The 13,644-nt window shown below is 35.0% G+C and overlaps 1 protein-coding gene across 7 annotated transcripts in view; it reads right to left on the bottom strand.

Moving 5' to 3' along the window:
• KCNQ1 (potassium voltage-gated channel subfamily Q member 1) overlaps nt 1-13,644 on the bottom strand; it is a 390,352-nt gene that overhangs the window by 121,966 nt on the left and 254,742 nt on the right. For 6 of the 7 annotated variants that reach the window (XM_039350742.1, XM_039350743.1, XM_039350744.1 and 3 more), the window contains 4 exons: nt 13,468-13,543; nt 7,276-7,370; nt 6,138-6,184; nt 3,371-3,432 (listed from right to left, as the gene is read on the bottom strand). In XM_039350742.1, coding sequence (XP_039206676.1) covers nt 3,371-3,432; nt 6,138-6,184; nt 7,276-7,370; nt 13,468-13,543 — 280 coding nt within the window. Of the gene's footprint in view, nt 1-1,472; nt 2,135-3,370; nt 3,433-6,137; nt 6,185-7,275; nt 7,371-13,467; nt 13,544-13,644 lie in introns of those variants that run through there. The other variant, XM_039350746.1, reaches the window with a different exon arrangement.

Below are 13,644 nucleotides of genomic sequence, written 5' to 3'. Positions count from 1 at the left end.
TCTGTTTGATTATCAGCGACTGGCAACCAAATGTCATTCTATGGGAAAAATATTTCAAAATTAGAGAATGATGACAACAGAAGACCTTACATGTATATTTCCCCAAAAGAAACCTCTGCAGTGGGATATTCCCAAAAGAGGAACAGTCTGACAGTACATAATAATCATGCAGATATATAATGATATGGTTACCCCCTCATTTCTATTTTAAAAGTAAATGCCAATATCATGAATTGAGTCTGGAATACAGCTAACCTACCTTCCTTCCTTCCTTCCTTCCTTCCTTCCTTCCTTCCTTCCTTCCTTCCTTCCTTCCTTCCTTCCTTCCTTCCTTCCTTCTCCCTCCCTCCCTCTATCCATTACACTTCTACATTGCCCATCTCACCTACATGACCTGGGGTTGTTTACAATAAAATTTACAGATCTTTTAATATTGGAGACATAAAATCACAGTCCTGTTTGGGCAACCATATTTTGCAGCATTTGTAATTACTGAATAATCCTTCAAAATAACCCTATATAACCAAGGTATGAACAATAGTTAACAGATCAGATTTGATTCATAAATGTGTACTACCAGTATACAACACACACTTATTTCTGTCCTACTTTCTGTCAATAAAAATGCCTTTCTACATCAATGTTTTAACAATATTTGTATAAAAATAATATAAAAATAAATATGAAATAAATAAAATATAAAAAAGTAAAAATAAATTCAATAAAAGCATACCGGAAATAAACAAAAGAAGAAAAAGGTATCAAATGATCCACCAGAGTAAATCAAATTTTAAAGCAAAAACTGGCATGAATAATAATAAAAAGCTTGCTAATGGAAGGAGAATAAAAACAGAACCAAATTGACCTTGCATGCCATATATTAGGATTAATTGAGAATAAAATTCCTTTTAGACCTTGGCTTTGTAAAGAATTCAAATTAATCAGCAGCACACACTAAAGCAAGCTGAAACCTACATGTGACATTTAGCTTTATCTTTTGTATATAAAAGAGAATAAAAAATTGTAATTAGATTTACTATTTTAAAATAAATACTATAGATGGTTTAAACTTTAATGGATTACCAGAAAAAAATCCTGGAAGCTACTGAAAAAAAAAATATAGGTTGATATCCATTTCTATCTTTAAAGTCTATACCTAAGGTACTAATTTTTCCTCCCAGAATTTCATGATATTTTACTCCATCTCAGACATTTAAGCAAATTTCTTACAAAGTGAATGTGATTTTACTTTAATGTTTGCTGTCCTTATCAGATTATCTCTCTAATGCTAGACAAAACAGGACTTGCATCATTTAAAAGAATACCAAATACCAGCTCAGTTTTCCAGACCTTATCGCCTTCTTCATTACTTACAACATTAACATCTAGTTTGCAGAATACCAGCTCATAAATGACAGCAATACTGGTGTTTATTTCATGTGCTACTACCTTTTTAATATTTTCCACTTTCATTTTGATGATTGGTATCACAGAATTTGTAGATTTATTCTAAATACATCTTGAGCTTTGTACGGTTTGTATATAAAGACAGTTGAAAGTATTTACCACTTTAGTAGGATTCTAATAGCCTTGCAGTGTATTCTTCCTGAACATTATTTTAGTTAGTGGGTAAGCATTTACAGCATGGTAAAAAATACAAAAGAGCAAGCCAATTTGATGTAGTAGTTAAAGATACCAGGATTAAAAATCAGGAGATTGATATTATTATTCCTGTCTTACTCATGAAACCAACTGGGTAAGATCTATCATTCCTCTCAGTCTTGGGAAGAAGACAGTGGCAAGCCACTTCTGAATTATTGTCCCAAACCTACACTGAGTTTTCATGTAATTGCCAAGGGTCAGGACTCGACTCAAAAGTCCACACACATGCAGCCACATGCAAATGTAGCAGCAAAATATAATCACATCCAAAAGCAACCTTACTCTAAAAATCAGTTAGTATATCAACCTCTCCTGTGCATTTGCCCTTGATCACATATTACCTGTAGAAGAGATGATAATATAAAATGTACAAAGATGTGCAGGTATTGGTCTTATAAAAGATGAGGATGCAAAAAGCAGGATTCTTGCTTGGATGATTCTTAAAATACATATAATAAATGTGTGTACAGCTCTAAAAAAAGGAACAGAGTGAACGATATGTGGTGGAATCTGGCCAACAACAGCACAGGTGTCAATGAATTGAAATGTTATAGTTTTTTAAAAGTTCTCAGACATTTCAAAGTATATTTAAGTGATATTCCATTTATGAGTACCATATCAATTGACATGGCACTAACTATACATTGAAAATGGTTTCCAGCTGGCAATCAATGAACAACTTCCTTGTTTAGTTCAACTCATGGGGCAGATTCCAACATCCCTAAGAATGCCTGCATATGGGATACCTTTATCCAATCCATTTCAAGAAAACAGATTTACTTCACCCAGAAAGATTTCCCAGAAAAGAAGCCTTGAAGCTTCCTCCTCTCATTTCTCTCTCTCTCTCTCTCTCTCTTGCCGTTGTTCAATAGCTATAGTAAGACACCAGTTGGCAATTATTCCTCTGTCCATCAGTGTAGAGAGAAGGAAAGGGAAGTGAAGAAGATAGTTTCAGCAGTGATGATAATAAATGAGAAAGCTGGCCCTGCTCTTATAAAATTATTATATCCTTTCAGGTTCCTTTCACTTGTGTAACTATGTTGGTTCATTATGGGAAAATATTCATTGTTTTGGTTAAATTATTAGCAATTCCCTTTCCTTCTCTGTCTTGTTTATATTTAATTCCATGTCTTTTGGGAAGGATTTCTTTCAATTGTCTGTCAGCTCTACAGTGATGTAATTTTTTCCCCACTGTAATCAGAAGAAATTGCATTAATAAGTTGAAACAAGCCAGGACATATGGATAACTCCAGACATTAGACTGCATTTTAATTGCTCAATGTAACAATAACATACTACATATTCATATTAAGTTGTCCTTTTATAATGAGTAAGATAGGGCATAGTACAAAAAAAATATTTCAATTGATTTAAATGATTAAATTAATAAACCCTCAAACTAGATTACGTGCTTTAAATCTGAGGGATTTAAGCATACTCAACAATATATCTCCATTTACAGATACTGCAAAATGTTATAGATTATATCCTCCATTTCCATTTTCAAAGAATTCATTAGAAATGAAATCTTCATATGGAATTATATTTTTATTTTCTACAAATTTGCCTTTGTTAAATTGGTTGACTATGTTCATGTCCTCACAATTAGGTTGCATTTTTTTAATAATCAGGAAGGAAAAGAATGTGCTGGTGTGCTTTTGTCATGCAGTAAAATACAACTATTATTGAAAGTTTAATTTAGGCCTACCTTGTCTTCGACTCTGTTCAGCCGGGCACCAACTGTATTATTCCCTCGATCTTTATTTTTTTCTGCATAGAAAGGACACTTCTAGATGAATATCAAGTGTTACAATAGTATAGAATGAAGCCATGCAATTGTATTTAACTAGTCTAGCAGAGCTATTTAATAGAATCCTGCTGACAGATGGGTAATTTTATTACATTAACAGCAGTTTTTTTAAATTCATTTATTAGCATCAATTCAAGCCTTGCTTTGAATGGACTCAACTTCAGACTGCACCTTGAGTTCATGTGATGCTTTAAATCAGAAGAATTAGTGCATTTAATTTAATAAATTTAAATTAAATTTAACATTAGTTTACCTGAAAAGTACAATAGAGCATGAGTGAGAGTCCATGTGGTGTAATGGTTAAGGTGTTGGAATAGTCCAGGGGTAGGCAACCTTGGTTCTTTTATGACTCGTGGACTTCAACTCCCAGAATTCCTGAGCCAGCATGGCTCAGCTTGGAAACTCTCCCTTTCCCCTCAGCATGGCTGGCTTAGGAATTCTGGGAGTTGAAGTCCACGAGTCATAAAAGAGCCAAGGTTGCCTATCCCTGGACTAGGAGCAGAGAGGCCCTTATGTGCCTAAGAAAGACCAATCCTCTCTTAGGCACATAAGTTACTGTTGAGTAATTCTGAGCCACTCACATTCTCTCAGCCCTAGACTGGGAAGCTGAAAAACATCGCAGAATGTAGCAATGGCAAACCACTTCTATCTGTCAAGATTGATTCAAAAACACCAAAACAAAATACAGAACAATAAAAGTAAGAAGAATGCTGGTGTGCTTATGATGATGATCATCATCATCCATAAAATATTAATATGTATTCATGGAAAAACCAAAGAGATCATTGTCAATTTCAGAAAAGGCAGGCATAGCCACACTTCTATGTGCATTAATGATTCACCTGTGGAGATGGTTACCAGCATCAAATTCCTGGGTGTGCAGCTAATGAGTAGGCTGGCTTGGTCGCTCAACAGTGAGAAACTAGTGAAGCAGGCACAGCAGTGCCTGCATTTCTGCGTCGCATGAAATAACTCACGGTCGCATGAGTAACTCATGGTTACTTGCATGAGTAACTCACATCGCATGAGTAACTCATGGTTACTCATGCCCTTGTCACCTCAAGACTGGACTACTGTAATGCGCTCTACATGGGGCTACCCTTTAAGAGCGTTCGGAGGCTGCAGTTGGCTCAGAGAGTGATTGTGGGTGCACCAAGGTACACCCACGTGTCACCTATCCTCCGCGAGCTGCACTGGCTTCCTGTGGGTCTCCGGATGCAATTCAAGGTGTTGGTTATCATCTTTAAAGCCCTTCATGGCTTAGGACCAGGTTACTTACAGGACCGCATACTGCCGCATAGTTCCCAGAGACCGGGGAGGTCCCACAGATTGGGCCTCCTTCAGGTCCCGTCGGCCAGACAATGTCGGCTGGCGGGCCCTTGGGGAAGGGCCTTTTCTGTGGTGGCTCCGACGTGGGTGGAATCAACTTCCCCCCGAGATTCAAACTACTCCTACCTTGCCGGCCTTCAAGAAAGCTATTAAAACTCTCCTGTTCTGGCAGGCCTGGGGTTAATGTCCCCGGGGGGCCCGGGATCCGATTGGGATATGCTGTGTGAATGTATTCAATTTTAATTGTTATACTTGTTGTTTTAATTTTGAACGCCGCCCTGAGTCCCTAGGGATTGGGCGGCATATAAATTTTACTAATAAATAATAAATAAATAAATAAGCACATCTTCCTTCTCCTGTCCTTACCACTTTCTACAGGGGGATGATCTAGAGCATCCTGTCATACAGCATCACAGTCTGGTTTGGAAGCAATACTGCTTCAGACAGGAAGGCGGTGCAGAGAATGGTGAGAATGGCCAAAAAGATCATTGGCAGTTCCCTCCCTCCCATCCAGGACATAGCACAGAAGCTTTGCTTAAGGAGGGTCCGCAAGATTGTCTGGGACACTACACATCCTCTTCACAACCTGTTTCCCTTGTTACCTTCTGGGAGGAGGCTTCGTGATATCCATAGCAGAACACCCAGATTCAGCCATAGTTTCATTCTATACAGCATTAACCTTGTGAACTCTCAAGCTTCCTCCTTCCATTATATTTTCAAGATGAACAGTGTTTAATATTTATTTGTTATGTATATGTAGGGGTGTGGGTCTATACATATGTTGTATATAGTATGTTAGGTGCGTGTCAGGTATGTGTTCACTTTTGAGAGCAGCCAACTAAATTTCATTTTTGATGTGTGCCGTTGTGCCCACAGTAAAAAAAATGACAATAAAGATTATTTTATCTTATCTTATTTCCCACAAAAGAAATATAGTGATACTATGGTTTCACTATAAATTATGAAAACTATAATGATGAGCACAACTAATTCAATTGCTATATCCAATAGGGATCCAGGTAGCACCCAAAATTTTGGATGCATTCCTCAGACTTGCCAAAATAGTGCTACTGTACTATAACTTTTACAATGTTAATTGTAACTTTTAATGTGGCAGAAGCCAAACATTTTTAAAAGCATGAGAATAATTGTATTAGCTATTTTAATTAATTTGTTTTAAATTAAATTCATTCAGTGCTTTTGATTCTGTTCTGATTTTTTTTGTCATGGGTTTGTCCACTAGTTGGATAAATTGCTATTTCTATGAGGATTTTTTATTTTAGGAAAAGTAATGTATTTAAGATATATTCTGTGTTTTTCTAGGATGGTAACTTACCTGAGACAGAAATAAATAATGATGGCTTCCCTATAGATTGGTCCAATCTAGAGAGAAAGAAAAAAAATGTATAAAATAAGAAGCCAAAAGTTTTCCCCCAGGTGAAACATGGACAGTTGAAAACAAGTGTGTTTGTTTTGTGTGTTCCTACCAATAATGAAAGGTTTTACATAGTTATTGATTTATGTGCAAAATGAACTTTTTATTGTGATATTTAGAGATATGGTATGGGAGCTAAAATGCCTCCATGAAGAAGTTACTCATTCACTAAAGATTTAGTGTTGTCTATTAACACTTCCTGATGTTAACATTTCCATAGAGATATGGAGATGTTGGGCTCATGAGTTCAAAATAGTTTTTGGCTGCAATAAAGCAATTATAAAATAATGTTCTTTTTATGTAATTTGTGGAATTTTTTTAAACTATGCTCTAAAGACACTAGTTGATAAAATAAATGAGATTCTTAAATACATGGGAGATGAAAGATAAAGTTTCTTATTTGTGAAGATCTTACAATCAAGTTGAAGAAATAAAAGGAAAGGCAGAAGAAAAGTGGGATAATTTGGGTTCATGCATCATTCTAAGTCAGGGGGTCTCCAAACTTGGCAACTTTAGGACTTTTGGATTTTCACTCCCAGAATTCCCTAGCCAGCCATGGTTTGGATTAATATGTCCTGTCAATCCAGCCATTATGGTTTGTAAACATAATTTATGACTTAGCATATTGTAAGAATCCAGCCAACAGTAAATTATTCAGTAAAGCCTAGTTATAACACACCAGGGCTTCGAGCAATCCGTTAACCTTCTCAATATGAAAATACTGTCATGCCACATTTTCCAACCTGGCTTCTATTGCCCACTGCATTCTTAATTCCTTTTCCTCAGGGGGTGATCAGATCAGATACATTAACACTTGAAGTTCCATGCAGGTAAAGAAGTATTTTAGGACTGTGTGTAGGGTCATGGGGCACTCTATAATCCTGCATTTTTGTAAGATACAGTGGCAGAAATTGTTTCCACAATTAAAAATTGATGGCATTTAATGTGGAGCAGTAAGGATACCATACCGGGCTTGTTCAGAATATACATTTTTTTTAAAAAAAATCATTAAGTTTAGAAGATGAATTCTCAACCATACCTTCTTTGAAGCTCTTTTATTCGGACCATCAAGTTGAGATGACCCTGAGAATATTGTTCTATCACATCGCGTACATCATAAGGCTTCCTAGCTTGCTGTGAAAATAGAAAATAATAACCATAGTAGTATTTCAAATCCCAGTATAGCATGCCACACTTATGTGGCTGTTAGTTGAAATAAGGAAAAATAGAAAGCTAACCTTTTCATTTCCACAGCTTTTTCATGTAATTTTACATAGTACAGATAAGGACTAATGGGTGTAATTCAGGTTCTTTGTTAAAATGTTTATTCCTTGTGTTTAAGTGATATATTTAGATGGCTGTACATGCAGAAAGCCCTTTTCATAAGTTAAGGAACTAAATTGTTAAATATTTTGTCCTAATGTATTTAGAGCATTGAAAGGTAAAAAATTAGGCCTAGAAACAAACGGGAAGTCAGTGAAGTTGGTTTTAAAAAAAACCATCTTTTTTCTTATTGGTTATAAAGTTGTGAGAGTGATGATATTTTACTTAGTGGTCTCATTATCTCTGATATATTACATATTCTCCACTTATCATCTCACCCCATAAAAGGCACCATATTGATAACAACCTGTTGCAAGTCTCTCTCTCTCTCTCTCTCTCTCTCTCTCTCTCTCTCTCTGTGTGTGTGTGTGTGTGTGTGTGTGTGAGAGAGGGGCAAAGCTCTGTTGACTTATTTTCATGTAGTCTATAGTGTTCCATTAACCTGCACATCTATTATAACATGGTAAAGCAGAGATTTTCATAATTTGAACAATCCATATAAATTCAACTGGGCAGTATTCAAATATTTGGAATAAATCCACCACTGCATGTGATATACAGTATTGTTGTTCAATACACTTTAAACTCTTTCATAATTTTATAAATGTTAAGGAAAATTTCTTCATCTACTTTTAAAATGAAGTGCTTCATATAACAGACAAAAATTAGGGATTTTAGGAAATTATATTAATCTATATAAAACCTCTTTTAAAATTACTGAATGTTAAAGTGGCCTCACGGTTTCTTATGCTAGAAGGCAGCAGAATGCATGCATCTGGGAAAATAGAAGTCACTCTGCTCCAAACTGAATAACAAATTGCACAACAGAATTTAATAGCTAAAGCTATACTAAATTAGACTGGACCCCAAAGAGTGATCTCTATTAGGTAAAATAGTGTCCTGCTTTTCTCCTCCTACAATGGCATGTGGATATAGACACCCAAGCAACAAACTACTAGAAAAGGAATAATCTGAGCAGACCAACTTGCAGATCAATGAATATCCAATTTAAGCCTGAACCACAGATATTCATATTTTATTATTTTCCATGTAGCTTATTAGCAAGTTTTATTTTCCTTTTTAAGTTCTCTGCTGTAAGGATTTGTTATTCATTTTTATAATGTGCATGTTTTTGTATAAAAGAATGGCAGATGATTTTGGGGAACCAATGTAGTGGAATTCCTAGGTGGAGGATCTTTACTACTTTGAAATAAAACATCAAAACAAATTGTGACTAGTTTCTTTTAGATCTCTGTTCAGATCGGATTTCCCTGTTTCTTCTGCTCTCAGAAAAAAGTTTGAAAGATAAATATAATCATACAATTATCATACAACCATTTTAATTAAGATCATCAGGAGTTAAGTTCTAGTTACTTTAAAAAGGCAATCTGTATACTAACAAACCAAGTGCAGTTGGAGATTGGAAGCATTATCTGGCCAAACTTCTGCTTGTTTTGGGAATAAAGCTAATGAATTCTCTCATTATCCAATCAACAGTGCTTCACATGAAATTTAATCAATGTGGCCAACTTTACAGAGTCAAAACAATCTTGTAGTTCTAAGTGGGGGTGCAATGGCTCAGTGATTAAAAATGTGGAGCTTGTGAGCTGGCAGCCCGGGTCCAAGACCTAAACACCACATGATGGGGTGAGCTCCTGTGATTTACCCCAGCTCCTGCCCACCTAGCAGTTTGAAAGCATGCAAAAGCGAGTAGATAAATAGGTATCACTTCAATGGGAAGATAACAGGGATCCATGCACCTCAGTGTATAATCAGTGTTTACTTAAGCATTTTACTTAGTTGGGCTTATACTTAGACTAACAAAACAGGCCAACAATGATATTCAATAAGGTATACTTTTCTGTATAACATGAGGAAAACTCTTGTGGAAAGCACGCTAGAGAATGGCACACTCTGTTGTTCTCTATCCTTTCATGCTGAGGCATGCTATTCTTCTACCAAGTTTCCCTCAGAGTCAAAATGGAAAAGCAGAAAGGGAAGTACCAGCTGCAGGAAGTTCTGAGTAGTATAACCAAACAATGGTCAAGTCCAAGCATGTGTAACATTCTTTGAAGTACAAAGAACTTTGAACTATTTTGTTTGCCAGAAAGCCCTCTGAAGTGATTACAGAAAATTGCATACATAGTTCTTGATTGATAGCAAGGTAACTGAATTACGTGTAAAGCACTACCTAGTTTGTGGTAACACTTTGAAATCTAAAGCTATAAATAGATCAAGAGCGTTTGGTGACATCACTGAAAGCCACATCAGACACTGTTATTACTGGGCCCCTAAACTTGTACAGTAGCTTTTATTATTTATTTTAATAACTGTTCTAGTGGTCGTGTCCTGCTTGTAGATATCCCAGAGATATCCGGTTTATTACTTCAGAAAGCAGGATGCTGCATTCGATGGATTTTTGATTTGATGGGATAGGTTTCTTCTTATCTTCTTAAATAAATATTTATTAAAGAAGTGACTAAGCATACTATAAAAATATTAGACTGTAAATATACTATGAGCGTTTTCCATAACCTGTTGCCTTCAAGAAATATTAAATTAAAGCAAGATGTTCTGAAATTACTGTCTAATATATCTGAAATGTCGCTCTCTATATTGGAGAAGCTGCTCTATAAAATGGAAATTCCAGAACATTTCCACAGATTTTGGAGTTCTGTGCTCCCTGATTCTTGATGTTCCTCTCTTTCAAACATTTGGCAAATCTGTTTTAATAAATGAAAGGGAACATATCAGTGTTAAAATATCAATGTGGTTTGCTTATGAAATGACTGTATGACTTGTTTAATTGTCTTTGCAAAGAATGTATGCATGGCTGATGATTGGAAGAATGCCATTATTACTCCATTACAAAAACAGAATGTTAACAAGAGTGAATGCAAAACTACAGAAGGATTAATTTATCAAGTGCATGGCTGAATTCTGATCAAAAGCATGTAAGACATGACTGTGAAAAAACATTTTGGCAAATATAGCACAGCTTTATTCAAAGCAGGAAGTGTGCTGAGCAGATATTTGAACTTTAGCAAGGCCTTTGCCTTCTTATGTGATTGTGACGAAGTTTAATGTATGCTTGTTGATTTATAGAAAGCATATGATAAGAGATTTCAAATATGAAATATTTTGCACGAACACAGACCTGAAGTATGTTTGTGAATGAGATAACAATGCTATATGAGAGAACTAAAACATATGTGACAACAAATGGAATGCTTAGGGAATAGTCAGTTTGAAACAATGACCGAGAAAAGGTTGAGTGATATCCATGATCGCCTTACTGCATTTATATAGAGAAGTATAAGGAAAGCTTGTTATAAGGTATGATAGTTGGGGATATGGAGACAAGTGGACCTTTTATGCAGACAGTGTTGTATTGCTTGTTAAGCTGAAAGATTTCTAAATAAACTGATACAACAAGGAGTAGGGAATGAAACATTAATGAATCAATGAATAAGGAAACTGTTTTGATAGGGAATTGAGTGAAGGCTTGCAAGCTATATATAAATAGCAACAAACTGAAGCAAACAGATATTTTGTAATTTGATAGAATTTTTACTAAACATAGGGAAACAGAGAAATTATAAGATGTACAAGTACTAATAAAGAGATAGAAAGCAGTATGTGGTCTGTTAATTTTTAATTAGAGTGGAAAAAACAGGACAGATGCTCAAATGGAGAAAAAGCAGATTAAAAATGGACTGAGCACAGAAGTGAATGACCAGTGCAAAAGAAATACATTTGGTCATATGAAGAGAATCAAGGAGGACTGAATTGGAAAACAAATATGAAGGTTTCAGAGGAAAGAGAAAGAAAGGTATGGTTGGGCAGAATTCATGAGTTTGTCAACAAGAGAAAGATGAGAAATTCAAAGAACAAGAGACGATGTATTAATTAATTAAGACTTAGTGGATATCTAAGCATGGAACAGTATAATAAATAGTGTTGGTATAAACTAGTTTTAGTTAAATTTCTTTCCCCTTACCTCCTGCCTTTTATTATTTTGTTATTACTTTATATTAATTTGAGTGCTTAGCATAACGTTGCTTATCCCCAAAAGAAATAACACAATAGATAGATATTTATAGGATGATTCTTTGAAACTCTACAGCTCCTTGAACACTTAAGTCACTATTTCTGATTACAGATAGGCCTCATTTTGTGGATCAGATAGAAAACAATTTTCTGTTACTCACTAGAGAAGAGATATTTTAGTAATTTTTTATTAATTCCAAATTCCATTTCTTAATTGTACTGATTGCATAGCTTTGCATGATTAATGACTATGACTGCAAATAGCTCAGCTGAATTTTAATTGGAAAGATGGAAAAAGATGTGAAAAAACCTTCCAGCATAAATTCTATTTTGCTCAATTAAATCAATAAAAAGAATATATGTTTGGCATTTGTGTAAGAAAGAACTTGATGATATTGACCTTGTAGTAGAACCAGTGGTATGGCTCTTCTTCTCAACTCTTCCTCTGATGAAGCCAGATAGAAGGAAATAAATTACTTTACTGGTCCTGATCATACCAGCTTCATTTCCTCCCCCAGTAAACTGAAGCATGCTCTAAGGCTGCAATTGTAGAGAGATGAATGGCTATACAAATTGCTCTGTTGAGTTTTCTTCTCTGTATGCTGTTTCCAATCAATGATGATATTATTATTAGCCAGTTTTATCAATTTACCATTATCTAGATTAAAAACTGCTTTGTAATTTAAAAAACAAAGCCTATAAGTTCCCTGTTGTTGGAAGATGAACACAGCTGAAGTTTCTGTAAATGATCAAATGTGATCTTTGGGGATGTGTGTGGCTTCAGGTACAACCTTATCATAATCACAATAATAAAATGGGGTGCCTATTTCTGCTTAATTATTAAGAAGCATACATCTTTTTATAAGTATTTATAAGATCTTCATCAGATTAAGACCTCCTACACTTTTTGTTGAAAGCTTTCTCTAGTCACAATTTGTGGGTGCTCTGAGTCCCTAGGAGCACAAGAAAATAATCAAATACAGAATTATACTTCATATGAACATATAGTATTCTTTAAAAAGAGCAGTTTGGTTGGAAATATGTGTTTAAAAGCTTGTAGAAAATGCTCGCTGAATTTTAGAAGGTAGAGAAAAAACCTGAGTAAGATTTCTATTACTTCTCAGTGCAATTGTCTCTTTCTAGATTGGCAAAGGGAGGGGGGTGTTAGGGGAAAATAAAATATGCAATAGTAATTATGTAATACTAACATCTGTACCATAAACACCTGCTTTCTTAAACTAGTATTTCAATTCAACCATTATTATTTTTTCACTCGCTGAATCATGCTAGAATAATAAGCTCACTTACTCATTCTTTGCTTGTTTGCTTGCAATAGACATGGTTTTGTCTATGCTATTTAATTCCAAGGTAAACAACATTAGAAAAATTCAGGACAATATGCCTATAATCCTAAGAAATGTTAATTTTAGTTCTAGGCTTTGTATCAGGATATCAGCTAATATGAGATAGAAACAAGGTTAAGGTAGAGTTCTAATCTCTAGGTCCATTAAATCAGCAGGACACAGCTCAGAATTAATGAAGACATATGAGAATGTTTGCATTGGAAGGAGACAGAGATAACAAAAGGGGAAAGGTCAAGTCCATTAGTAGAAAATAACATTTTAATTCAGGCTGCATTTCAGAAATTTAGCCTGTTCCCATTGCATCCACAGTTGAGTAACTTGCTGATAAACAGTCACCCTATTGAAGAACAGAGAGAAGAGTAAGAATAGCTCTCTGATATTAAAATGGATTTCCCTGGCTTTTCCTTGTTTAAGACTTAAAAGAAGCAAGAACTAAAAAAAAAAGGAGAAAAAAGGAGATTCTTTTTAAAAAAAGTACTTTTTCAACAACTCACCTGAAATTTCTTCTTTGCCACAAAATACTGCATACGGCGTATCACTTTAATGGCAGAACGGTGATGTTCTTTCAAACTGTAAAGAAAAGAAGAAGAAGGGTCATGAAGGCAAAGCTAAACAATCTACAAATTTATGCTACAACCGAATATCTTTCATGAAAAGTCATGAAAAAAGTA

The sequence above is a fragment of the Crotalus tigris genome, unplaced genomic scaffold (assembly GCF_016545835.1).
Source record: "Crotalus tigris isolate CLP2741 ecotype Arizona unplaced genomic scaffold, ASM1654583v1 scf7180000018354.2857554, whole genome shotgun sequence".
In the NCBI taxonomy this organism is placed as follows: domain Eukaryota; kingdom Metazoa; phylum Chordata; class Lepidosauria; order Squamata; family Viperidae; genus Crotalus; species Crotalus tigris.
This window is presented reverse-complemented; position numbering and strand designations above follow the sequence as displayed.